General features: G+C 34.6%; 1 protein-coding gene across 1 annotated transcript in view; it reads left to right on the forward strand.

The window, feature by feature from the left end:
* Positions 1-26,246, forward strand: part of LOC136028115 (ATP-binding cassette sub-family G member 8-like) — a 57,166-nt gene that overhangs the window by 11,084 nt on the left and 19,836 nt on the right. Inside the window, exons 2-4 of the mRNA XM_065705758.1 lie at positions 9,383-10,224; positions 13,149-13,390; positions 17,573-17,960. Coding sequence (XP_065561830.1) covers positions 9,396-10,224; positions 13,149-13,390; positions 17,573-17,960 — 1,459 coding nt within the window. The 5' untranslated portion in view covers positions 9,383-9,395. The remainder of the gene's footprint in view (positions 1-9,382; positions 10,225-13,148; positions 13,391-17,572; positions 17,961-26,246) is intronic.

Consider the following 26,246-nt stretch of genomic DNA (forward strand, 5'->3'; position numbering starts at 1 on the left):
AGAATACACTCGAGAAGTGAAGTTAGGGTTAATCCTAATGAAATATACCAAAGTATGATGGAAATATAATAGCCTACTTTATTAACAAAATTATGGATACTACTACGGAGAACTCTGGAAAGTAGGCTGCCCAGAACGCATTATATTAAATACCTAACCAAATTACCAACTTACTATATTAAATATTTAATTCAAATATACCTACAAGGCTACAACGCAATTCTTCCACTATCCTATGCTAATTGTCTTCAAATACAGATAGCTCAATGGGTTTTTGTTAGATCTTACAAAGGAAAGTTCTCGAGTGTTCTGTATAAAACGTAGGTGCTGCCCTTTTTAATAGTCAAAAGTAATTTGAGAGAAACCAGCCCCCCTCCCTACGCTTAATCCAATTAAATGTTTGACAGAGTTATTTTGTTCAGCGCTGTTGAAAAGTTCGAAAATTATGTCTTTGAGGATGCCAGCCCCCTTCTCCCACAGCCCTCAGGGCAAAGGTTGTAAGTTGTGCCCTGGGAGCATATAAGTTTTTTATAGAAAGAGTGGTCGTATAAACTTCAGAGAGCGCTCATTGCACTGTTAATTAGGAATTCTAGTGCCTTTTTTAAGAGTCAAAGTTATCGGAGGGGAGGTATCCTCCTCGCTTTTTCGGTTTTAGACCAGGGCACTTCGTATAGAAGGAGTTGTCGTAGAAACTTCGAAAGGGGCTCATTCGATTAAAAATTGCGAAGTCTAGTGCCCTTTTTGAGAGTCAACAGGGACTGGAGGCTACCAGCCCACTCCCCTATGCCACTAATTTTCCCAAATGCATTCAATCAACACCTTGATATACCCATTTTGTTCGGTGTAGTTGAAAGACTCAGTAGTTATGTCAGGAGTTTCGTACTAAATCAGAACACGTTATGTGTATACAGATTGTCAAAAGGGCGTAACTCGTGAATGACTGGGTATCAAAAAAGGAATATTTGTATGCTATCACTCCTACTACTGCTACATACTACTCCATTTACAATATTCTGGGAACGTCTGAGCTACATCCAAAGACATTATGTGAATCACATTGTCAAAAGAGTGTATCTCAAGAATCGATGTGATTATTAAATTGGAACCGTCAGAGAATACTAAAAGGGGAGATTATCTGACCAAAAGGCAATATGTGCACGCTACTACTAATACTTCTATCATTACTATATTTATTACTACTACTTCTTCAACTACGACTTTTATTGCAACTACTTGTACTTGTTTTGAAATCAATATTTATAAACAAAATACATTTTAAATACTTTCATTTTTTTACTTAATAAACAAAATTTTTTTAAAACTGTAAAAAATAAATATCAGTATATTTAGGCCTATATTAAACTGACAATCCCTGGTCTTTTTTTTTCAGTAAAGTCCAATTATGTTCTGGTCTTGAGAAGGCATGGGGGTTGTCAGCGCTACTCATGTTAATTACTGTTCCTTTTGAGTTAGGCTCTATTATTTATTGTAATTTCTGTTCGTTTTGGAATTCATTTATTTATTAATGGTGAATCGTGGTAGTTTTACGCTTGAAAGATTATTTTACTTTATTTATGCTCATTTTTGGTTTAATTGAGCTCTTTAATTTTCTTTGAAAAACTTGTCTGGTGGAATAAGTTTTTTAAATTAATTTGAAAAAGAGATAATATTTCTAAATATAATATCAGGCTATTACAACTGTCACGTCTCTTCAAAATAAACAATAGTTAAGGGGAATAGGCAAAGGATTAGTAAGAGTTTGCCCACTGATATTTTTGCGAAAGTTCATGTTGGAAATTCTAAGATGTATGTGCTTTTAAATTAATACCTTAAGGGGTCAATGTATCTCTTCCATCATCAACTTTTTTAGTTTGTGGAACCAAACTGTTTAGAAGGGATTTGAAAGTCTTGCCATAACTTGTAGAGCTTGGATAAGAAACCCGAATAAATGGCAGAAATCTAAAAACTGACACCTACTTTCCTAAAGCCTTAAAAAAATATTAAAACTCTTGTTTTTTGCCAGAGATACAGGTATTCAAACTCAATGAAACTTATATCATTTTGCTTTTGCTTTTTCGATTGAACGGAATAGAATATATTTTTTTTTTATTTATGGGAGCCGGCGTCTATCCTCTCGGAAAGTTGGTCTCCAGTCACTTTCGACTTATACTTAAGGACCAGCTCTCCATTTCTGACGTAATGAGCACCCTTTGAAGTTTCTGTGACCACGAGGTGGAAGTCCTGATGAGGAAGTGGCAGTCCTCCTCCTATACAGAATCATTTTGGGGGTTAATGCTACTTTTTATTTTCCTAATAACAGCGTAGACCAGAAATATTCCCAGAAATCAAGTGGGATTATTTTGTCAATTTGACATCTTTGATGTGTTTGTTAAGTTTTTTACCCCCCTAGAAAATACCCCCCTCCAAAAAAGTCCTGGAAACCGCCATGGGAATTAGATATAAATTTCTACCTCCACCGTCTCGTTGTATCTCCCTTAGAACTAACTCTATATTTATCTGAAGGCTCCCAAACTACTCCTACTACTAACAACTCATTGCACCACCAAACTACCTGAGGCCAACATAGCCAGGCACCCTCCTCCACTCCAATCTTTTCAAAGCCCCCTCTTTACACCATCCTAGGAAGTTCTCCTTTCCCTTAAATCTCCTTTACGACATCCCCCCACCTTAACCGCAAAACACCTGTCTTCCATTTAGCCCTTGACGGTTGGCCAAAAGGACAATTTTCGGCAATCTGTCATCCTTCATCCGGAGAACGTGCCCAATCCATCTTAACCTTACTCTCATTATAGCCCTAGAAAGTGGGATTGAATCCCAAACAATCAGTTCCCACTCTAGAGGTTCAAAGTCCTTATATGCAAATGTCTGGAATTGTAAAACAACAGGGAATTTACTTAAGACAGTGAAGTTTGTTTAAACCTTCAAAATATTTCGGCTTGTTAGGGGGGAGACAAGTACCTTAAGGGATGCATTTTAGTGCCAAAACATTCCATCTCTCATTGAGCCTTCACATAAATACAGAATTGGTTTTAAGGGAGAGACGAGGGGAGGGTGGAGGTAAAAATTGATGTATAATCCCTGGGGTTGTATCCTGGTCATTTGTTTGGGGTGTTATTTTTCGGGTGGGGCATTAGCACAAAAAAAACGCATCAAAAATTTGAAAATGATACTTAATCTCTTTTGATTCCCGGGATGATTTCTGGGAAAGTAAAGATTAACATTTAACCCTAACATGAGAGGAATTTATTCCTATAGGAGTTGGACTGCCCTTTTCTCATTCCCACCTCTGAATCATGGTTGTAGAAACTTCGGAGGATGCTCATCGATCAGAAAATGGGAGTCAAAAATAAGGTAATTTTTTTATTTCTTGCGAATTAAAAGACTTAATGAGAATTTTCAGTGAAACTAACCCTCTTAGGCGAATATCACTTATATTCACTTCGAAAAATCGTTTTGGTTTTTTACGAACGAGAATTCCCATCCCCAAAGTCATAAAAGGAAAACTCTATTTTTGTGTTTCTGACTTTTTGAAAGTTCTTTTCGCGTGTTTCTGATTTTCTTTTGTTGAAAATCTTTTTGAGTATGTTCATGTGTTTCAGACTTTTTGGAAACTTCTGTTCTCCTGTTTCTTACTTTATGAAAATTCTGTCTGTGTTCTTCTAACTTTTCAAGTTTCTATTCATGGTTTGAATTTTTTCTGTTACCTTTGTTGGTGTTTCCTTGTGAATTTTTGAACGGGCTTGTTTGATAAAGTTAGAATTTGTCATGTCTGGTTGTGATGATTCATGGTTTGGCTTGTCTGTGTTAGCTTTGTTGGCGTTTCCTTGAATATTTCATAGGGACTTGAAAAGTTAGGATTGGTTCTGTTTAGTTGTGGTGTTTCATGGTCTGACTTGTGTGTGCATGTATTTTGTGTGTGTGTTTAAGCGTGTCTGTTAGCTTTGTTGGTGTTTCCTTCTAGGAAATAATGTTGTCAGTTCTGATAAATCAGACCTAAGAACATTAATTTTTTTTATCGACAATTTAGAAGAAAAATTGAATCTATGGAAAAGTGCTCAGCAATCTATCTGTTCCATAAGTGAAAAGTGTCATTTTCTAAGGCTTTGACCAGGATCTGGGAGGGCCAGCTGTTCATTTAAAAGAACTAAATATCTACACTAGTACATAAAAGATATCGTAGTCCGGGGTGGGGCGTCTGTATTGGTGAGTAGCGGGGTGTTTTGGGATTGTTAGGCATAATTGTTGGTTACAAATACTGCCAAAAGAAAAATAAAATAATCGTCTTCGTAAGATAAGCTGATATTGTTGCTTTAAGTTAAACCTGAAAGTTTAGATAAATATCGTATGAGAGCCTAAAGAGTGAGAGGGGGAAAGGGGTAATTTTAGGGCTGTGGTGTAACTAAATGAAATATTTTTGAAATATGGCCACGCTCACAGTTCACTATTCTTACAAAAAACTGATCAAAATTGACCTCGTAAAATATTGGCCTCTAAAATAAAAAAATTATTATAAAAGATTAAGAGAAATATAAGAGATATAAGAAAAATAAAAGATTATAAATAAAAAATTCCTAATTTAGCCTGTGAAAAATAAATGAAAGCGAATCCTAGGGGATAAGTTTAGAAATATCCCGAGATCTAGAAAAATGTCAGAAAGTTCGAGTTTTTCGATAGCCCCATACTAAGAATTTTCTCTCGGACCTAGAACCTGGAACATAACGCTTTACCAACTCAGCCACTTTGGCTTGAATACATTCGTTTTTGAATTGGTATATGATGAAATAATTCAGACATCATATGCGGACAGACAGACAGACACACAAACAAACAACTTATCTATATATATAAAAATAAGTTTTTTGTGTGTCTGTGTGTCGAGTGACGTCATGTTTGTGTGTCGACTGACGTCATGTTTGTCGACTGACGAAATGACAGACCGGGACATCGGGACACAAATGACGACCGGGACACCGGGACATAGGGAATATAAATGACGACCGGGACACTCAAAGAGAAAGCGACCGGGACACAAGGAATATTTGATTAGCAATCACCATCAACAAAGCACCGGGACACAAATGACGACCGGGACACAGGGAATATAAATGACGACCAGGACACTCAAAGAGAAATTACAGACCGGGACACCCCGACAAAAATGACGACCGGGACACCGGGACACAGGGAATATAAATGACGACCGCGACACTCAAAGAGAAATTACAGACTGGGACACCGGGACACAAATGACGACCGGGACACAGGGAAACAACAACAACGGGGACGCTGGGGGGCACAGGGGGATATATAAATGATGACGGGGGTACAGGGAATGCCCGATTAGCAATCACCATCAACAAAGCTCAAGGGCAATCATTAGAATAATGAGGTATAGATCCGAATACAGATTGTTTTTCCCATGGACAATTATGTGTTGCATGTTCAAGAGTCGGTAAACCTGACAATATATTTATATGCACAGATAATGGGACAGCCAAGAATGTTGTATATTCGCAAGTTTTACGTAGTTATATATATATATATATATATATATATATATATATATATATATATATATATATATATATATATATATATATATATATATATATACATATATATCATGAAAAGAGAAATCACCAATGCAACAGCACAAACACAAAAAAAGAGAGACAGAAGGAGAAAAGGAAGACTGTTTTCCTAAATTAGTGATTAATATAGACCAGCTCTTGAATGAGGCCTTAACCCTACTCATCCATACAATCACATAGGTCAAACAGCATAGCCATACACAATCAACCATAAAGAATAATCCATGGACAGGCAGTCATGTCGTCAATAAGTATAAGTCGTCATTTACCAAACAATAGAAAAAATAATAAAGACAAATAATTCAGAGGCAACAACCCAACACAAGCGCTCATCAGGAGAATACACTGGCCTATGTAGGGTTTCGCCACTTTAAATTCTCTACCCAGCCAAGTGGTGTGGCTACCACAGAATATCCATGGCATCCCCGTGTCAGGTATCACCCCCAAAATACATGCCTATGAAAGAAAAAAAAAACAGCAAATGTAAAACAACCAAGTAACACCAAAACAAGCTTATCCTGTTAATATATCCCTCTTTTTAGCAACAATAGGTAAACTAAATATAATAAATTTTACCAATTCACAAATATTAACACATTGCAAAAACCTGAATGAACTAAACAATTATAGAATTCATCTTTACCATGTGGCTAATTTTAAAAAAAAAATCCGCTCAATTAGAAACACAATTCAAAATAAATGGCGCCTCAACAACATTTCTCGAACCTCCGAAATTAGTAGAAAATTTCTTTAAGTATTTCTAGATAATTCTTTTGATATTTATTTAAAAGTTCGTTATAATGAAAACTAAATTTTTTAAATTCCCAAGTTAATTTATTTGCAGAAAAACCTCTTGATATCAATTTTTGGCTTAAGATTTTACATCTATTTTTAAAAAACAATATAATTACTTGCATAACGAAGTAACTGTGAGAAAAACGCTGAATATGTGATATTTGAGTGTATATTACTTTCAGGGAATGGGAAACTAATCACTTCAAAATCAAAATCATCCGTTTTATTATATATTTTAAAACTTAATTTATTATTATCACAAATATTAATATTTAGATCTAAGAAATGATCTTCATGACCAGCGCCATGACTAGGTTCAAGAATAAGCCCTGATGGATATATATTTTTAGAAATATCAATGAAATCCTTACAATTTAAGACCAAAATATCTTCTAAATATCTTTTATTATTTGACAAAACATGTTTTAAATTGATTGGATTATTCTTATCCATCATATATTTATATTCTAGTTGACTTAAAAACAAGTCAGCTATAAATGGGCTGGCATTCCCCCCCATGGGAATTCCCACAATTTGCTTGTACAAATCACCACCAAATCTTATATAAGTATTGTATAAAACAAATTCTAATAACTCAAAAATCATATCCAAGCTGTAACATCTCAAGTTAACTGTAGTATTAAAGCAATTTGTCCATATAGCTTTTTTATTATACGTGTCTATTTTTAAGAACCTTTTACTAGATAAGAGGAAAGCTTTCTTGATTACAGTTTTTAAATTATCAAACACTACATTAAGTGATGAATTAGTATACATTGTCGCAAAATCGAAAGACTCAATTCTTTTAGCTGAAACCATTGTTAAAGAATCTATCACCTGCAGTGAATTATTAACACTCCAATATGGATTAAAATTCGAAAATTTTTTGATACCAGAACAATAGGTTTTAAGTTTATTTACAGTTTCCTTTAAAATTAAAGATATATATATATATATATATATATATATATATATATATATATATATATATATATATATATATATATATATATATATATATATATATATATATAAGCGCCCCCACAAACTAGGTGTTGGGGTGGCGCGAAGCTCCACCCCAACCGCTAGTTTTTCTATATATATCTTGAAATGTAAAAAAATTTCAGAAAGTTCGAGTTTTTCGAAGATGTTGGTGTTAGATGTTTTAGATAGCCCCATACTAAGAATTTTACTCGGTAGAAATCCTGCAGACAACCATTATTTACGACGAGCGTACTGGAAATCAGAAAATCCATCAATAAATATTGTTTCTTGTCCCAAAAAGAAAGAAAATATTTAATTGACCTTGATGAGTTGTTTACATAATAGCTTTTCAAAATTTCTCAATTCTGACATGAACTCAGTAAAAGGGATAAATCTTGTAGGTATAAGGTATTTAAAAAAAAAAGGTTTATGCCAGAAATTTGGAGCTTGTCAATACCTAAATCGAAACATCCTGGGCGTCAAAACATTATTCTTAAATATAAATAGTGGGTTAGCAGGTGTGGTCTAAAATTAAATATCCTGGATATTTGAATCAAAATTCAGATATGATTAATGGGCCCCCAGACATAATGTAAAATTAAACATCCAAGAAACGGGTGACAACCATAAATGGCTTTGAATTGATAGTTAACTTACTAATTATTACTGCTTATTGTACAATATATATATTGTTAATATTTTAGCTGAAACCAGAAGTGTGCATGCATTTTTCAGTAAAAGGAGAGAGGGACCTTGGGAACAGTATAGTTTCAAAGAAAACACCAAAAAATGTAAAAAACGGAAAAGTGTACGAAAGTATAGTAAGGATGTTAAAAGTATCAATTTTTTCTTTTTTTTGAAGGGGGGTCGTCTTCAGGTGGGTAGGTTGCTTTGAACTCATAGGTTGTACTTTTTGAAAAATAGTCATTTTCTTTTGACCTATTTCCTTTGCCACACTTCTACTTTTTAAAACAATTAAAAACTTTAGCGTAAAGAGCGAGGGATTGCGGAGGGGACAACCCATTTCATATACGGAGTAATTTCTGTTCGTTTTAAGTTTTAATGTCGCTCCTTACTTTCAGTTAAAAAACTAGTTTTTTATTCAATGCAGTAAAAAGTAAGAGTTTACGAATCCTTTTGTTGGTTCTTTTTAAATTTGCTTATTTATTCTTTGTTCTTTCAATTCGTCTTGCTATTAGGCTAACTAAAATTATGTTTCTGTTTATCCCTATTTTAATTCAGTTCGTGCCCTAGCCTTTTGAATTAATATTATAAATCTATGGTCCTATGGTCCCGGCCTTCAAGGTTGCAAGTCTAAAGCCTTAAGACAGTAGTCTCACGACATTCTACGGATTCTCCATAAGAAATCTTGGGAATACCCCTTAGAACCTGAGGTATGGGTGGGTAGAATACACTGTTCTGAGTTTTAACCTCCTTCATTCAGTTAAGTCTAAAATTTTCTATAAATATTTTCCATCTTTATTTTTACGGTATTTTGTACAGCGAACCTGATATTTTTTTTAGTTATGCCCTTATGTCTTTCTTCCCTACTTTTTCTTATAACTGTCTAAGTTTTATGATCGATATGCAGACATCGTTTGGAACTCATTGAAGCTAAAAAAAATATTGAAATGTTGTCCCACTTCTGCATTATTTTTAAAGCAATGATTCGTTTTCTCTGAAGGACACAAGCACGGTAGCTAAACTTCTTTGTGAACCTAATTTTTGTCCATATAACCTATAAATCCATTTAAAGGTACGTTTCTTCCGGTATTTAGGGTGTGTCACGCAGACTTGTGGGATTTTTATTAAAAATAAACAACTTTCCATAACATACCACAATTTCTTCGTTCCTGTTGACAGTTGAAAATTTATATGAAATCCAAATTTGTTAATCACAGGTCTAGAGGCTTAAATTTGGTTTAGCTATTTTTATTCTTTGTAACTGAGGATGCAGATTTCTCAGTTTCCCATGGTTTTCTTTTTTATAGGTACCACAAAAAGATGAATCAAGAAATGTGGGAAATGTCCGGCAGGCGGTACGTCCCTCCCAATGAAGCAATAAAGGCGTATACTGCTTCCGATCTTCACGCCTGGTCTATTTACCGTCAGAATTTGAATTCTGATTTTACGGATTCTGCACTTGGAAGCTCTGAAAAAGGACCACTGCCCTATGGAAACTTTCAGCTGCGTGACCAAACAGTGCAGTCTATTTTAAGTCGTCAAAAACAAAATACCCGCTCACCACTTTCAGCAAGCTCCAATAATTTTCTAAATTTTGGATTACCTCGCGTTGCACCTCCCAAAAACGGTTCAAGCGGTTATGATTCAAGTGATGATGGCTCTCCTGTACTGCAAAGTTCAAGGCTGAGAGCTAAAAGTGACCCTGATTTTCGTAACCATATAATACCAAATCACAAAAGTGACTCGGGCTGGTCTAGAGAGAATAGATTAAAAAGTAGCAGTGAAGCCAATTTACTTGCGGATGACAAAAAAGACAAACGTGATGCTCAAAGACTGAGAAAATCTTTGAAAATTAATGGCTCTAGATCAGTTCTTAATGAAGACCTTGAAAAAAGGTCACATGGCTCTGTAACTTCAAGGAACTCTAGGGCGACAACAAGGATCGAAGGTGCAATTTATCCAAGAGATGCTCCGCTTTTAAACGACAGATTTTTTCCTCGTGACGACTTGACGATGAAAGGAATAAAAATTCCTCACTTGCAAGTTAGAAACCTTAATTACAGTTTAAAAGGGAAAAGTGCAAGATTATTGGATAACATTTCGCTAGAAATTTTTGGAGGGGAAATTTTAGGTGTAATGCCAACGTGCGGTAAGTGACATAAAAGTTGTGTTCCATTTTTATTTGCAAGGGATACAAAAACAAACGTGAATCAAACGCAACAAATGTGTAGAGATTAGTCTGAACAAAGTTTAAAACGATTCTACGCTGTATTAACTTAAACTTCGTTTTTTTAATTGCTCAATATCAGTGTTGAGAACAAATTATATAAATTAATAGCTTCTTTAAAAGGAGTAGAGGGAACCGATGAAATGCTTCTTGTTTCCTGGAAAATGAAAGACAATGCATCATTACAATTTCCTTTTGGAGGTTACTGAGAGACAAAATTTCTTTGAACAGGGGAAAATTTTTAAAATTTTCTTTGAACAGGGGAAGGGGGCTATAGGAAACTTAATGTTTGATATTTTGGCGACATTATCCCCTTTTTCCCATGAATTCTATTAATTTTTTGACTTTATAACTATGATCAGGGATGCTTCATTTTGCCCTTCCACAAATGGAATGTTTTTTTCCTTCTCTACAGTTAAAATTCAATTTTTTTTCTGTCAGAAGCATCGAGCAACTTTGAAGCTTAAACAAATGAAAATTATTGCCAGTTGTTGTTAGCACTATAACTTTGATGCACTCTTTCCTTTATTTATTTCCTTTATCATTTCCTTTATTTATGTTGGAACTTTATACAAAGCTTTTAGCTAAAAACTAAAAAAAAATCGAATAGAATGAACAACAAAGTTGAAACCAAAACAAACAACAATTATTGCTATGCAGTTTATGCAACATAATTCACAAATCTAGCTTAAATATATAAACTCATGACGTTTTCCTATATTTGAAGAATGCTGAAAAACTTGCACTTAGCTGGAAAACCAAAATGTACCAAAAAGGGGGATGTTCTCTGAGAAGTACGGAAGACCTCAACTTGTCTGCAGTAAAAGGTTGATTTATAAAGCTATGAATGGTCTTTCACTCGCCATGTTATCCATACCTTCTAGTATGCGATTTTATTTGAGTAGAAAACTCTACCAAGCTTAGTTTTTCATAAAGCACTATTTTTTAAATTTTATAAATACAGGGATGTATCCTAAGTCAGTTTATTTGAGCTAAATTTGTATACGTTACATAAGTTTCGAAGCAATTATTTTTTTTTTCGTTTTTAGATTCAGTTTCGCTCTTTGCTTTTATAAGAAAAACTCTTCATTTCTTAATTAATTTTTGTTCATTATTAACTTTCTTAAGCATACACAATAAACTTCAAAAAAGTTCTGTGCCAACTTTGGTAATCAAACTAGGAAAGTCAGCTAGAGAAATTGTAAGAATTGGGCGTTAAATGTTTACTTCCTGTCTTAAACTTGCCCACAAAATGTGTGTATTGTCACAAGATAAGTGTCCCGAGATGTGATATAATGACAATTATCTTTCCGAAGTTGCTGATAAATATTTCGACTATGTATGAAGTATTGTCATTAAGTAACGGCACATTTTTATGCAACGTCTAAGGTTTGCTTACTTGATTCTGTAGTATCAGAAAAACGTGCTCCAAAAGTGCCGTTTATATTTATGCTGACGTTCCTCATACACAGATTTCCATTGAAGTGATGTTCTCCAGTTCTAGAAGGACTTTTCTGCGATCACTGTATAGATACGATATCCTACCCCAGGGAGGAGGGAGAAATGCAAACAAAAGAGTACCACCTGGCAAAAATGGGATTTTCCTTATTGCTCAAGGTGCTGGACCATTTAGGGTTTTTGGCAATGAAGTTTCAATGCTGCATTATTTATTTTGATTTGACAGAATTTTTTTACGTTTTACCTATAGATACTGAAATTTTTGTTCAAACGAGCCATCTTCTAATATTCTATGACAACTCGTTCGACACAATCTCCCCGGGGGGATGGCGGTAAATCAGTGCTACCGTGCAAGGATGTAATTTTCCTAGTTGTTCAGGTCGGGGTACTTTAACTCTCTTTTTTTAGGATGTTCAGCTTTTTATTTCGGTTTGTTGTTAATTTTTAGGGGTCTCTGGCTCTTTTCTGGCATATCTCCCAAAAAAATCGGAGAGTACAAATTACTGTTATATTAAACGTGAATATCGGTGTTTATTGGAAAACCTTTATCACTAGATAGTTTCTTCGATAATGCGTTGATTATATTTTGCTTACTATTGGGCAGAGTTCGATCTTTACTTGGCTATACAGCTACTGCTGCAATTATGATCAGAGAGACCTATGTTTAGGGGGCCTTTGAGAGACCGTAACTTAACCCTATGTTGCTTAATATTCTTAGCATATCCTGCTTAATTTATTTTGCTTCTCCGAAGGCAGTTTTCAGGAAAATATTCGTAAATTGAAAAAAAATGCCGATAATTAGACTTAAACACTAAACCTTGTCAAGTATTCTACCTAGGACCTGATTAAGCTATTACAGGGTCCGCAGGCTAATGCAATTTTGAAAGCCTCTTAGACAGCGCATATGTTGCCGGGTCATTATGTTAAGGATATCAGACAGCCGAAACGAATGTCTCTTGAATAAAGTGTAAAACTTGGAGTTCGGTCCCCCTGTCTCCAATAAGACTTTCAGTGTCGTATTTTATGCTAGGAGAAGAGCTTCTCTTGCTAGAAAGTCGCTTAGGGTACTTGATCAACAGGAAAAAGGAATGTAATTTTGACTAATTTTGGAGTTGTAATATCCTGGTTACGAACCTTAGGGATACCCTATGGTGACATAGTGGATTAGTATCTGTTGGCAATGCGATGCTCTTGTGCAATCCCAGCTGCTGCAGGCCTGTTGCAAGGACCTTTGTTGTCAACAAGTGTCGTTAATTCATAGATAGACAAATTTTTGGGATGATTGCAGGCACCGAGGCTGCTTCAGTTTATTTAATATTTTCAACCGTAATTAATCTGCTTGTGTAAAAAAGCTTATCCAAAATTTTTGAAATACTTTTATTTTATAGAAGAAGAAGGATCAGCGTTGTTGGCAACAATGGCTGGAAGAAAGAAGCCATGGAACGCTTCATTGCGTGTTACCACGATACTTAATGGTACTTCTGTAAACTCACAACGTCTTCGAAGCCGTGTTGCTTATATTTCAGCCCTAGAAGAGCCAGCACCAGATTTGACAGTGATTCAAACACTTAAATTTCATGCAATGCTTAGGAAACCAGCTAGGAAAACTAAAATCAACGAAGAGGCAAAGGTAAAACTTCATCAATTGATTTTTAAGCTTGTATTGTTCCCTACCTAACCCATATTGCAAATGACACACATTCATATTTAACTAAATATCTTGTCTTCTAAAATCGTTTGTGCCTAGCAACTTCTAATATAATTCGCTTCTTCCTGTTTATAGAAAGTCTTGAAAACTTCTAAAGGGATGCTTATATATAAGCATCTTTAAAAAAAAAATTGAAAAAAATAACCTATAAAAAACACTTTTTAGCTTTCCTGCCTCATAAAGGATCTCATACTTTGCTGGATTTCCCAATTCGCAAGCATTTGGTGTTTAACTTAATATCTGATGCATTTGATGTAGTCATCGTCTATGAAATATCCCCACTATGTAAATATTCAAAATATTAGCACGTTGAAATTTATCTTAGTATTAACTTGCATAAACTAATATTTCATTGGCAGTTCTCTAAGCTCATGGATATTTTTCTTTTTGAAAAATGTATAAGGTCATAACGATAAACAAATTGCGATATAAAATGCATATGCAAACACAAAATTGCAAGCTTGTTGCAAAATGTAGGATCCCTAAGTAGCCAATACAGGTTGAAAATTGACTTCTTTAGGAGGGATGGGGTGATCACCTATATTTTATTGAAAGCATGACAGTCGTGAAAGCCGATATATAGTTCTTCAGAGAGCAGGTAAACCAAATGAAAAAATACGTCTAAACTGCAGTTTCCAAAACAGCTTTTCAAAAATGTATGATTCTCTAAGGAGCCTTCCGAAAATTAAATAAGTAAAAAAATAAATATTCTAAACTGAAAGTAAGGAGCGACATTAAAACTTAAAACAAAAAGAGATTATTCCGTATATGAAAGGGACTGTCCCCTCCACGACGCTCCGCTCTTTACGCTAAATTTTTTTATTGTTTTGAAAAGTAGAGTTGTGATAAAGAGTCAAACTTTAGCGTAAAGAGTGGGGCGTTGAGGAGGTGACAGCCCCTTTCATATACAGAATAATTTCTATTCGTTTTAATTTCAATTTTAGCTGACCGTACGTGAATAATTAAAAAGAAATTTGCATATTAATTTAATTTTTGGGCTAAATGGCTTTCTTAAAGTTTTGATCTGACGATTTTGAGAAAAAAGGGGAGGGGGAGGGGACTAGTTGCCCTCCAATTTTTTTGTTTACTTAAAAAGGCCACTAGAACTTTAATTTTATTTACGAATGTTTTTATTAGTAATAAATATCCGTAACTTACAAATTAACTTACGTAACGAACTTCTATATTCGTATTTTTTCTATACATCAGTATAGCAATGACATTGTCATACTTGCCACACTTATGTTGAAAAATTGAAGATATTCATGTATGGAGAAGTTTGTATTAAATTGCTTAAAGAGCAAAAAAACTGGCAATTGCAAAAATATTTGCATATATTTTGACAAGGGATTACAACAATTGAATAATCTTAAAATAAAACCAAATGTTTAAAGCTTAGTAGATATCGTTGTTAGAAATTAGACTTAATTGAATATAATCAAATATGTAAGTTTTTCAACATTTTTAGTGTGATGGTTGTTGCTCTTGTATGTTTGACATCATGAGGTGGAGATTCAGTTTCAGTGATATTACTGCAAGACAAGTAGCTGCATTGATCTCAGCCGAGAGTCGTACCGAAATTTAATCACTCCAACGATGAGTGTTTTTTCACATAAATATGTGGTTGAAAATTGAATCATAATTTTCATAGCTTTTTCACTCAGTAATGGGTATTCATTTTTGAGGGAGACCCAAAAATGAGCTCTTGATAAAGAGTATTTGAATTTTAACGTGAGACTATCATCACAAGAAAGATCAATGAGGCTTCTGTTTCTTTTATGCTTAATTTATCCTCTTCGATGTTAGATACAAATGGATATATTATCCACATTTTTACATGTCTGGGATCTTCTTCCCTTGGGTAATACAAATCGAAATATTATGTCAGGGACTGTAAGTGCTGTTGAATAGTCAGGGATACCCCATGATTATTGAGATCCTTATCTTTCATATATTCATCAATATTTGTAAAGATTTGTAGATGTCCATCTGCCAACCGTGTTTGCCACGGTGATTTTCTTTCGAAAACCGTCTATATTTCCTCGTTATGTAAACACGTCCTTAAGTTTTCCTTCCAAAAATACGTTTAGATATTTGCCAAGTATGCAAGCAAGCTATACTACCCACTCATCATCGGACGAGAGTTCTTGATCAAATTTCAGTTTTCAGGTTCAAAATTCCCTTGATAGCCATCTCGCTTCAGCATGAAGAAGAAGTGAGTGCACTGGGAACCCATTTTTTTACAGAGCATTTAAAACATCCGAGAATTTAGAGCCTATATGTCTAATTTCATTCACAAGTTTTATAGTACTGGATAATACTTCGTTTATTTCTGGGGACTTTATTTTTACCGCAAGCTGCTCACGATGTATAATGAAATGGTAAAAAAAATGTCTGGATGACTAATATTTTTTACTCTTGTATTAACTCCAGAGCAATGTCCAGTCATGTTGGTAGCACCGTCTGCACAAATACCAATACCTTTTTTTATTCAGGAAATAACTATCAAGGGCTTTAAAATTATAGAAGCTAGTTACTCTACCTTGCAAGTTCAGCAGGAAAAAAAGTTCTTCGTGTAATTGTCCTTGAAACTCAACACTAACAATACAAAGGACATGTGCTTTGTTACTGACGTGTATAGATTCATCAAGTTGAATTGAATAAAATAGCGCATTTTTACCATTGTTTTAACTTGACTTTCAATATCTTCAGCAATTTCTTCAATTCTGCTCTGGAAAGTGTTAGCAGAAATAGGTGTCAACTTCAGTCTTTGGATAGCCTGTTTTCCCAAAACTTGTAATATGCAAGGTTTGATTAAATCTTCTCCTACCGTGTATGGCTTTTTATTCTCTGCAATTCAGAGTCATATCAAGGGGCTTATTTTCAGCAACCATATTTTTTAAAGCCCCTATTTGGTTTTTCATACCTTCACGCGCTCTTTGAAAAAAATCAAGTGGTTTGTGAACTATAAATCTGGCTGTTTTGATTAAAAGTGAATTTTAAGTTTTGACAGTTTCATAGCATCGTTAACATTTTTTTTTTTAGCCTTAGTCGCAATAAAACCTTATAATCTCAAATGTAACTTTTACGTTTTTAACCTATGATAAGTTTCCCTAATTTTTTTTCTTTTTTCATGTTTATGAAAAAAAACATTGTTTAATGATGGTTCCTTTTCTTCTTGGACCACCTAAACATTTTCATGGACCACCAGTGGTCCATGGACCACAAGTTAGCGACCACTGGTCTAAACTGATATGTGTCAAAAATCTTTAATGGATTTTATAGGATTTTTTGCTACTGTTCATATATACTTATACTGTGATATAGCTAGTGGCAGTGGTATAACTTAGGTAGCAATGCTTATTAACTAATAATAGTTATAATTAGTAGCGATAGATAATTTTGAAGTTCCAAGATATAAGATATTTATATAAATCTGCTCTTTTGTATTTCCGACTCTTATTCAGTCTAAGTACATATACTCCCATGCTTGTCCCTTGATTAATCTTTTGACTCTTTGTATGCCCCTTCTGTATGACCAAACCTTTTTTTTGTATGCCCCTCCCATTTTGTGACGCCCTAAGCATATTCATGGCAGTGCACCAGTACTTTCAAAGGCAATAAAAATATACATGCTGTCTACTCTCTTTTAGTTACACATCCCATTTAGAAATGCTAAAAACGAAATACAAAATCAATATATATTCCGGTTAAATTCTTAGAATCTATGTAACTAAAAAAGCCCTAATTTAGCATTCAAAGAAAGCCTCACGAATAAAACCTCCAAAGTTCCTTGCAATATATCCACATTACGAATAGGGAACAAGATGGGATAAAAATAGTTAGGAACCTGGAAACTCTTCTGAAATTTGGAATAGAGGAAAGAACTATCTAATCAAGAAAGTCTACAGTCTGAAAAACAAAAAAACTGAAAAACTCAGTCTACAGTCTGAAAGTCTAAAGTCTACAGAGTCTAAAGTCTAAAGTCTGACAAGAAAGTCATACAAAAGAAATGATTAATCATTTTAGACTTTACCACTGGTAAAGTCTTCGTTGAAGACTTAAAGATCGGTATTTTCGTATACTAATGATTTATACTTTCAGATGTTGGCTCTTATGACTGATCTAGGTCTTGAACCAGTAAGAGATACCAAAGTCAACAAATTGACTTTTTCTGAGAAGCGACGACTTGTGCTTGCATGTACTCTTCAGCTAGATACCGATATAATTGTTGTGGATCAACCTGCCAAAAAAATGGACATCTTTGATACATTTTTCTTAGTAGAATATTTAAGACAGTGGGCCAGTAGAGGCAGAATCGTGGTACTTACTATACATCCCCCTACTTATGAGATCTTCACAATGTTGTCTAGGATTGCGCTGATCTCGTCTGGAAGGCTGATGTACTTCGGTTCAAGAAGAGAGATGCTACCATATTTTGCTTTTATTGACTTTCCTTGCCCTGCGTACAAGAATCCTGCCGATTATTATCGTAAGTAATATTAATGCTTCTTTTTATATAAATAGGGCTTTAAATTTTGACAATTGATACCATAAGTTTTGTTGGGAAAAACTTTCATAAGCTGGCTGAAAATCTAATCAATTCCGCAACACTGTCCAATACGTAAAATCCAGCCAGTTATCATGGAATTTCAAGAGCACTAGAGCAGTGATTCTAATTGAAGGGGGAGCACATTGTCCTCTCCCCTGGATTTTTAGAAGTACCCTTTTTGATATTTTTTTTTCATCGTAAAGAGCTTGTTTTTAGTAGTTTTATTGAAAAAAAAAAAGAAAATGCCCCCTTAAATTAAAAAAAAAACATATTTTTGTCTTCCAGCCTCCTAATTTCCTGGGGTTGACGCATCCGTTCAAAAGACTGGGATTTTACTGTAATGTAATTTCACTCGGTAAAAAGCTTTCTAAGTTAAGGAAAAGGATTTAATAATAGGTCAAACGGTTCTAGGCATTTACACCCCCATAGCATTTACCCCCGGAGAATAACTCCCCCTGCGGAAAATATCGTCACCGGAAAATACCGTCGCCGGAAAATACACCACCCCCCCCCGAAAATTACTCCCCGAAAATACCCCCTGCAGAAAATAAGGGTATAAACCTGAGGGGTATAAGGGTATAAAACTTTCTGAATATGTTGAAAAAATGGCTGGAGTGCAACCAGTCCCCCTCTCCTCAAAAACCTCTAATCAAAATTCTTTATCAAGATTCACAAAGGTCAAATATTTTAAACACAATTTTATTATTTAACATCCAGAAAGGTCTGATTCATCTGAAAAAAAAGAGAAATAAATCAGCTTTAACGGTTTGTGACATCAGATCTTCTTGTTTTGCAAAAATAAAACAAAGTTTTTTTTATGGATGACCTTGACAGGCGTTTATATCCAGACTTTAAGAAACAAACAATTCCAACAAGGTTGAACATGTAAAATTATAACTTTTGTTTTACCCAATGATATTGACTCATATTTTTAGAATACTGAACAAACTGAGTTCAGTGGTTCAGTTGTATGATGGTTCAGTTACGCGAGGGTTCAGTTTCACGGTGGTTCAGTTGCATGGTGGTTCAGTTCCGCGATGGTTCAGTTCCACGGTGGTTTAGTTGCACGGAGGTTCAGTTACACGGGGGTTCAGGTGCACGGGGGTTTAGTTACACAGGGGTTCGGTTATACAGAGGTTCAGTTGCACTGTGGTTCAGTTACAGGTGGTATCGGTGGTTCAGTTACAGGGGTTCAGTTATACGACGGTTCAGTTACTCGCACACCCAAAAAACAATCTATAAAAAATGAAAAAAATAATTCTAGAAAAGTATAAATACAGTAACAATATAACCTGTCCAATGACTCTATCCAAGGGGAGGTGTACCGGGATCGAGTTTCCCCTCCCCCAAAGTTTTTGTCCAACTCATAAACAATGACAAAATGCATATAAGCAAATTTTTGATGTTTTGTCAATTTTTGTACCCCTCCTCACCCGGACAAAAATCCTGGATTCGTCCTTGTTTGTGACACGTCCTTGAAAAGAAGATAGAAAGTTCAAGGGAGAGTATTAAGTTATATAAGCTCGTCGCTATATGCTAAAAATATGAATAGAGCAAACCCACTCCAAACCTATAACAAATAAAATTATCTGCCCTACAGTAGACCTAGGGAAGTGGTTGCGCAAAGGCCAAACAGTACATGACAACCCGAGCTGCTACTCCTGGGGATTTTACTCCTCAGATCTCAGGATTTCAGTCCTGACCTTAGGCTCATGGGAAAAGTGTATTTATATCGACCATTACCATCAAGAGGTACTTTAATTGTCTATATTATTATTATTTAAAATCGTGGGATTTTTTTTCAAACCTTGAGATGTTTCGTAAGTGAATTTCGGATAGCTATAAAATAACAGAAGTAAACCCAGCATATATTTTACGCAAAATATCCAAAAACGGTTGTCCTTCCCTGCCTAGCTTCAGTAAACATTTTAAGGATATACTGGAAAACTTTTCAATGTTAGTGTGAAACAGCAAATATTATTGTGGAAGGTGAATTCCTCGCAATAATATATGTCGCGCAAGATGACAAAGGGAGTAAGTTAAGACCGCCTAGTTATCAATTTGACTTTTTGAATCATAAGTCATATACCATATAGTTTATTCGTTATGCTTAAGTTGATTGAGCCGTCATTACCTGATTTAAAAACATACCTAAAATATTTTTTACAACGTGTACAGTTTTAGATTCACTATAACCAAAAAGCATTAAAATAGCCACAGCACGCGCGGTATACAAGATTTGTATTATCTGTTCCATACAATATGTTCTATGTTTTCAGAAATACTGTATTTTTGGTCTTATAAAAAATGTATGTATGTATACTTTTTTGACTTAGTCTAGCTTAAAGTTTTATGCAAAGCACACGCACGTTGGTAACAAGGCGGTTAGTTGATGTTTAGTGTATTAAATTATGATATTTAGATAAAGCAGTAAATTTGGCAGAGTGAGTTTTTTCTCAGAGACGTGAGAAGAAAAAAAGCATTTGATTTGAGTTACTGCTGTTGGCTGAAACGGTCCAAGGTTTTTAAAAATCATTGAACCGTATTATATCTACGTTTGTTCTATCCTGCGGTATAGAAGCTTCTGACAAATACAATGAAGAGTATATTGACACACAAAGGCTAAAGGTTAGCAAACTATACTTGTAAAAGCATTACATGCGACAGTAATAATAAACTTAAATTGAGTTTTAAACTTATCTGCACATCTACAGGCAATAATTATGCTAGATCCTAAGGGAAATATGATTGCTCTTCACTATAATACTCATGTAATTTACCTTTCACTTTAAAACTGTAGAATAAAATCTAGAGATATAAGACTGACTCTAATTATAAACCCCACATTTTATATCCCTTTTCACTTAAAGGTGAATATATATCATACCGTAGTGCGTATCAGGGTTTCCACTTCATATATTTCAAAATCCTTAAGGCTGGTGACAGATCCCTAAAAAAACTCATTTTTTATTCCAAAATCCTTAAAATGGATTCCCTGACTTCTTTCTAAATCTCTAGAAAGTATGCAGACTTTTAAGAGCAGTTGTTCAAGATAACTTTTTGTAACGGAAGACCAGTTAAATGGACTATTGTATCTTGTTTGGATGATTAAAAAGTATTGATTTTTTAATTGTCAATTTGTTAAGTTCGGGTTTGATTGGCATGTTCCTCCGCCAGGTCTCAAAATCTGAGCCATATAATGGCGAGTTATCTGTCGACATATCTATCAAAATATGACTGAAATATGCTTTGAAATATAAGCTTTGAAAATAAATTGGCTTGCGATGTACTCAGAGGAATAAAAAAAGGTAAAAAATAAAAATATAATTAGGCATTGTTCACATTCGTGTTGTAAGGTGCAACAAGGCGTATAGATTCTTGTAAGACGAGTAAGAGAAATTAACTTCACTTCTATCGTCACCCATGTATTACCGATCAAATGCTTAATTGGTTTTGTGAGTACATCAAAGTTGGCGGTCATATAATGGTAAAAATAAGTAAAACATTTATTATTATGGCCATTTTATGTCATTTGGGTCATTCGGTCGCATTGCTTATCACACTATTGTGAACAATCCATTAGTTGCACTAGAGTCTAGATATATTGATCCAAAGTAAGGGGATGATATTGTGGCCCCCTTCACTAACGTTTCTTGTCATTTTGCTCGATGCCAAAAATTTAATTTAGGGGATACAAGCTTTCTCAGTCTATCAAAGAACTAAGGTTTGGGCTATATAACAGATTTTATTCAGATACAACACAAAAACCCTATAATACAAACAAACAACTGTAGTTTTACAAACAACAACAATAGTCCCAAACCCTAAATAAATGTTTCTACGTCTCTAGAACGTCCTATATGAAAATATAAATTCCCAAGAATCATTATGGAATAACTTTTCGAATATAGAAATCAGAATTTTGCCAATAACGGCTTACCCCCTTCTTTGCCTGGTTTGTCAATAATAAAAACGGTACTTATCGGTTATATAATAGACACTCGGGAAGTGAAGTTCCATTAATGCTAATGAAATGAAACAAAATATGATGAATATATAATAGTTTAGAAACAAATTTGGGCTATATATTTGCACATAAGGGGGGGGGGAAGTATAGCATATATTAAATACGTAAACTAACCATTGCTTTATTTAATATACGCTTTACCTCATAATTTGCAAATATATAGCCCAAATTTGTTTGCATAAACCAAACCGAAATACAAACTAAATACTTAAATAAAATATAGCTACAATTTATTTTGCAACCAAACCAAAGCTAGTTGTGTCGTATAAGGAAGTTGCTTGACCAGTTTCTTGTGTCGTGCTCGCATCATATGCGATCGAAATTGTAAAATGTCTATTATATAACCGATAAGTACAATGAAAACATATACTTATTAAGAATTAATCAGGTGCATACGAAGGGAAAGGTTAGACTTTTGAGCTTTCAAAAATGCTGAGATTTATGTATATTTCCCTCCAATATCTACTAATTTCGGTATTATTCCCATCTTGTTAGCCTGTGTCTCACTTTTAAATACATGCCACCTCCTGGTTAAAACGTATCATACGTACCTTGTGGTAACCACGGTAACTTTTATTTATTTTAAAACAAGTTCAAAGCTTGATAAAGATGCAACGCAACTGTAAGAAATTAATAGACTAAAAGAAAACGTGAATATGTAAGTGAATATATTTGTTAAATTGTAACAGTCATTATCAAAAATAAATATAGCAAATAATTTCAAATGGTAGGAGTCAACCTCTGCTCAAAGTGAAAACTTCAAGCATTTCCATGTACTTTTATCAGTAAAATCTATAAGTGTAGAAGCTGAACGATCTTTCTCTCGCGCTGGGTTGTTCTTTACTAAAGTCAAAGGAAGATTAGTGCCCCACGCAATTGATGCTCTATCAGGGGTGTCAATTTGAGGAGGGGACAAGGTTTATATTGAAACTCCTATTTATTTCCCCCCCTAGATTTTGCAACTTTGTGAAAGGCTTCAATTGAAAAATGAATTTTAATTAGTATTTTCATTGAAAAATTGAGAAAAACAACAGAAATGTGCCCCTCTAGATTTTCTTGAATTGATTGGACTGTGCTCTATGTTTGCTTTGAATTTATTTAACAACAACTTTAGGTTTTACCTATATAGTATGTGCATTTACGTCTAATAAAACGTAACTGAGTCCTTCTATTGTTTTTTTTTTTTCTTCATATGTGCAAATATTTTTAAGACACTTGAATTCCCATGTTATGTTATACAAAATAAATATGTCGTACAAAATAAAAATTCTTCAGTAAGGTTCAAAGATGAGAAAATCGAGCCCTACTCGAATTTGAAAATTAAGAACAGTTACACTTGAGTTTGAATTTTTCGAGTTTGTTAAAACTCTTATCAGATCCCATTCCCTTGAAGATTTATTTGGCTAGTATATTTTCGCACAAAATGAAATTGGACTTGGGCAAATTCTATTTAAAAATTTTACTGCCATCTTGCCTCTAATAGTTACTTTAAAGCAGAGATGATATAAACCGAAATGACGATGGCATTAAGTCAGTTGAATCTACAAACTTTATTGACTTATCTTTCAGAAAACGGAAATGGACACAAATTTATTTTTTAAGTGGCGTATTTTTTTCAAATCACCAACATTTCAAGCGTAGCTTTACAAGGACAACAGAGAAATAAATTTATTTTAAGTGGAAATATGCGTGACTGTCAGGCATTTAAAACCTGTTAGAGTAAAAAGGAAAAGTTATTTTAGCCGTGGTAAATTAAAATCATGTAAAAGTGAAATTTCAATAAAGTTTTCTGACCATGTTAAGTTGAGCAACTGTAGAAAAATGTTGTGTTGGCAATCAGGTACACAATCATTAAATAATCTTGCTAGTTTATTTGAAACAAGCCAATTGATACTTTTAGGCATGCTGAGTTCATCTTTTGACTTTTCTTGCCAAGTTGGTCAAAGGATGTTTAGATAAATTGAAAATCAACATGTAGGCTACCCCGCAAAAAAAACCTAGCATGGAATAGGGGTATTCGGAATTACAATCATTTCCGGATCCTAGCATAGGCACACCGTCTCCTGAGAAATTAAAATTATGTCTCTAAAAGCAGGTGACAAAAATAGTGAAAAAATTCTGTCAGTATTTACTGCTGGACGTGCATAGCCCAAAATTATCTGTTCAAGCCCGTAGATTGAAAAACTTGTATCACGGTAATCTTGGAAAACGCTTGGAAAACGGAAATCTTGGAATAAAACCGGAAATCTTGGAAAACGCTTAGAGTGGAGAGATCGGGACGAAACTTGGTGGGAAGAATAAGCACAAGTCCTAGATACGTGATTGATACAACCAGAATGGATCCGCTCTCTTTAAGGGAGTTGGCGGGGGGTATTTCGGTTAATTCGGAAAGAAGAGGTATTTTTAACTTACGAACGGGTGATCAGATCTTAAGGGAATTTGATATTTAGAAGGACCTTGTAACTCAGAACTCTTATCTTAAATCCCGACCGGGTCCGGTGACATTGGGGGGAGTTGGAGGGGAAAACCGGAAATATTGGAAAACGCTTAGAGTACAGAGATCGGAATGAAACTTGGTGGGAAGAATAAGCACAAGTCTTAGATACGTGATTGAAATAACCAGACCAGATTCGCTCTCTTTGCTGGAGTTGGGGAGGGGATTTTCAATGCTTTGGCGAGTTTGGTGTTTCTGAACGTGCTAGGACGATCAAAAATTGGTAGGCGTGTCAGGGAACTGCAAAAATCGACTTGATAACAGTCGTTTCCCCAATTTGACCATCTGGGGGGGGGGCTGGAGGGATGGGAAATCGTAAAATTTGAGGTATCTTTGTATTACGAATGGGTGATCAAATCTTAATGAAACTTGATATATAGAAAGATCTTATGTCGCAGATGCTCCATTTTCAATTCGAATCTTGGAAAACGCTTAGAGTGAAGAGATCGGGATGAAACGTGGTGGGAAAAATAAGCATGTATCGTAGATACGTGATTAACGTAACTGGACTGGATCCGCTCTCTTTGAGGGAGTTAGGGGGTTCCAGTGCTTTGGCGAGTTTGGTTCTTCTGGACGTGCTAGGACGATGAAAATTGGTAGGTGTGTCAGGGGCCTGCACAAACTGACTTACGAATGGATGATCGGATCTTAATGAATTTTGAATATTTAGAAAGACTTTGTGTCTCAGAACTCTTATTTTAAATCCCAACCGGCATTAAGCATCTGACGTCTCTTTTAAATCAATCTTTTGATTCTTAGAATTTTGCTAGAGCTCGTACCATATGAGCTCCTGGCTGTTCTGGCCTCGTCACAAGAGACATTGCCTTATTAACTATTATATAGTTAATGCAAAATAGCAATCGAGCCCTCTATCTTTCAATTAAACATAGCTTCCTGTTTTGTTTCTGTAAAAAACCCAAACTCTTTTTTCGCAATCTCTTTTTTTTGCAATCTCTTTTTTTGCAATCTCTTTTTTTTTGAAATCTTGTGTGACACTCTTTGACCTTTTTAGGTGCATACTATTCTGCTACATACTACATACTATTCTGTGTATACTATTTTGCAAATCTGTTGGCATGATAATAAATTAAAAATTCAAAGGAATTCATTTTTGTTATCAAGATTTCGATGTTCAAGCTTTCAAAAATAATGTAATCTTCTTCGCTGAAAATTGGCTCTTATGAGTTACCGATCGTGCTCCTAAAATGTGGGTATTAATTTCCATTTTCGGATTTGAAGCGGTCACATTAGGAGTTTCATAGAGCTAAAGCAGATAATAGCCTAATGCTTGCGGGGTTGCCCCGGTTCAAAAAATAGGTTAAAACAAACAGGTTATTTTAACTGAAAGTAAGGAGCAACACTAAAACTTAAAATGAACAGAAATTTTTACCTATATGAGGATATTCTCCCCTCGTAAATGCCTCACTTTTTACGTTAAAGTTCGAATTTTTTTTTCAAATCTTTAAGAATGACCCCTGAATCACAAAGGCCGTTAAATTTGAATAAATAGATTTTTCGAAAATACTAAAATACTTCAGCGTAAAGAGTGAGGTATTGACAAGGGGCCAACTCCCTCATATACGTAATAATTTCTGTTCGTTTTAAGTTTTAATGTTACTCTTTACTTTCAATTTTAAAAACTTGTTTTTTTAATTTAGTTTCTGATCGTTTTTTAAATAATGTTGGGAAAACCGGTGCCCCCTTC

This window comes from Artemia franciscana, chromosome 1 (genome assembly GCF_032884065.1).
Source record: "Artemia franciscana chromosome 1, ASM3288406v1, whole genome shotgun sequence".
NCBI classification, from domain to species: domain Eukaryota; kingdom Metazoa; phylum Arthropoda; class Branchiopoda; order Anostraca; family Artemiidae; genus Artemia; species Artemia franciscana.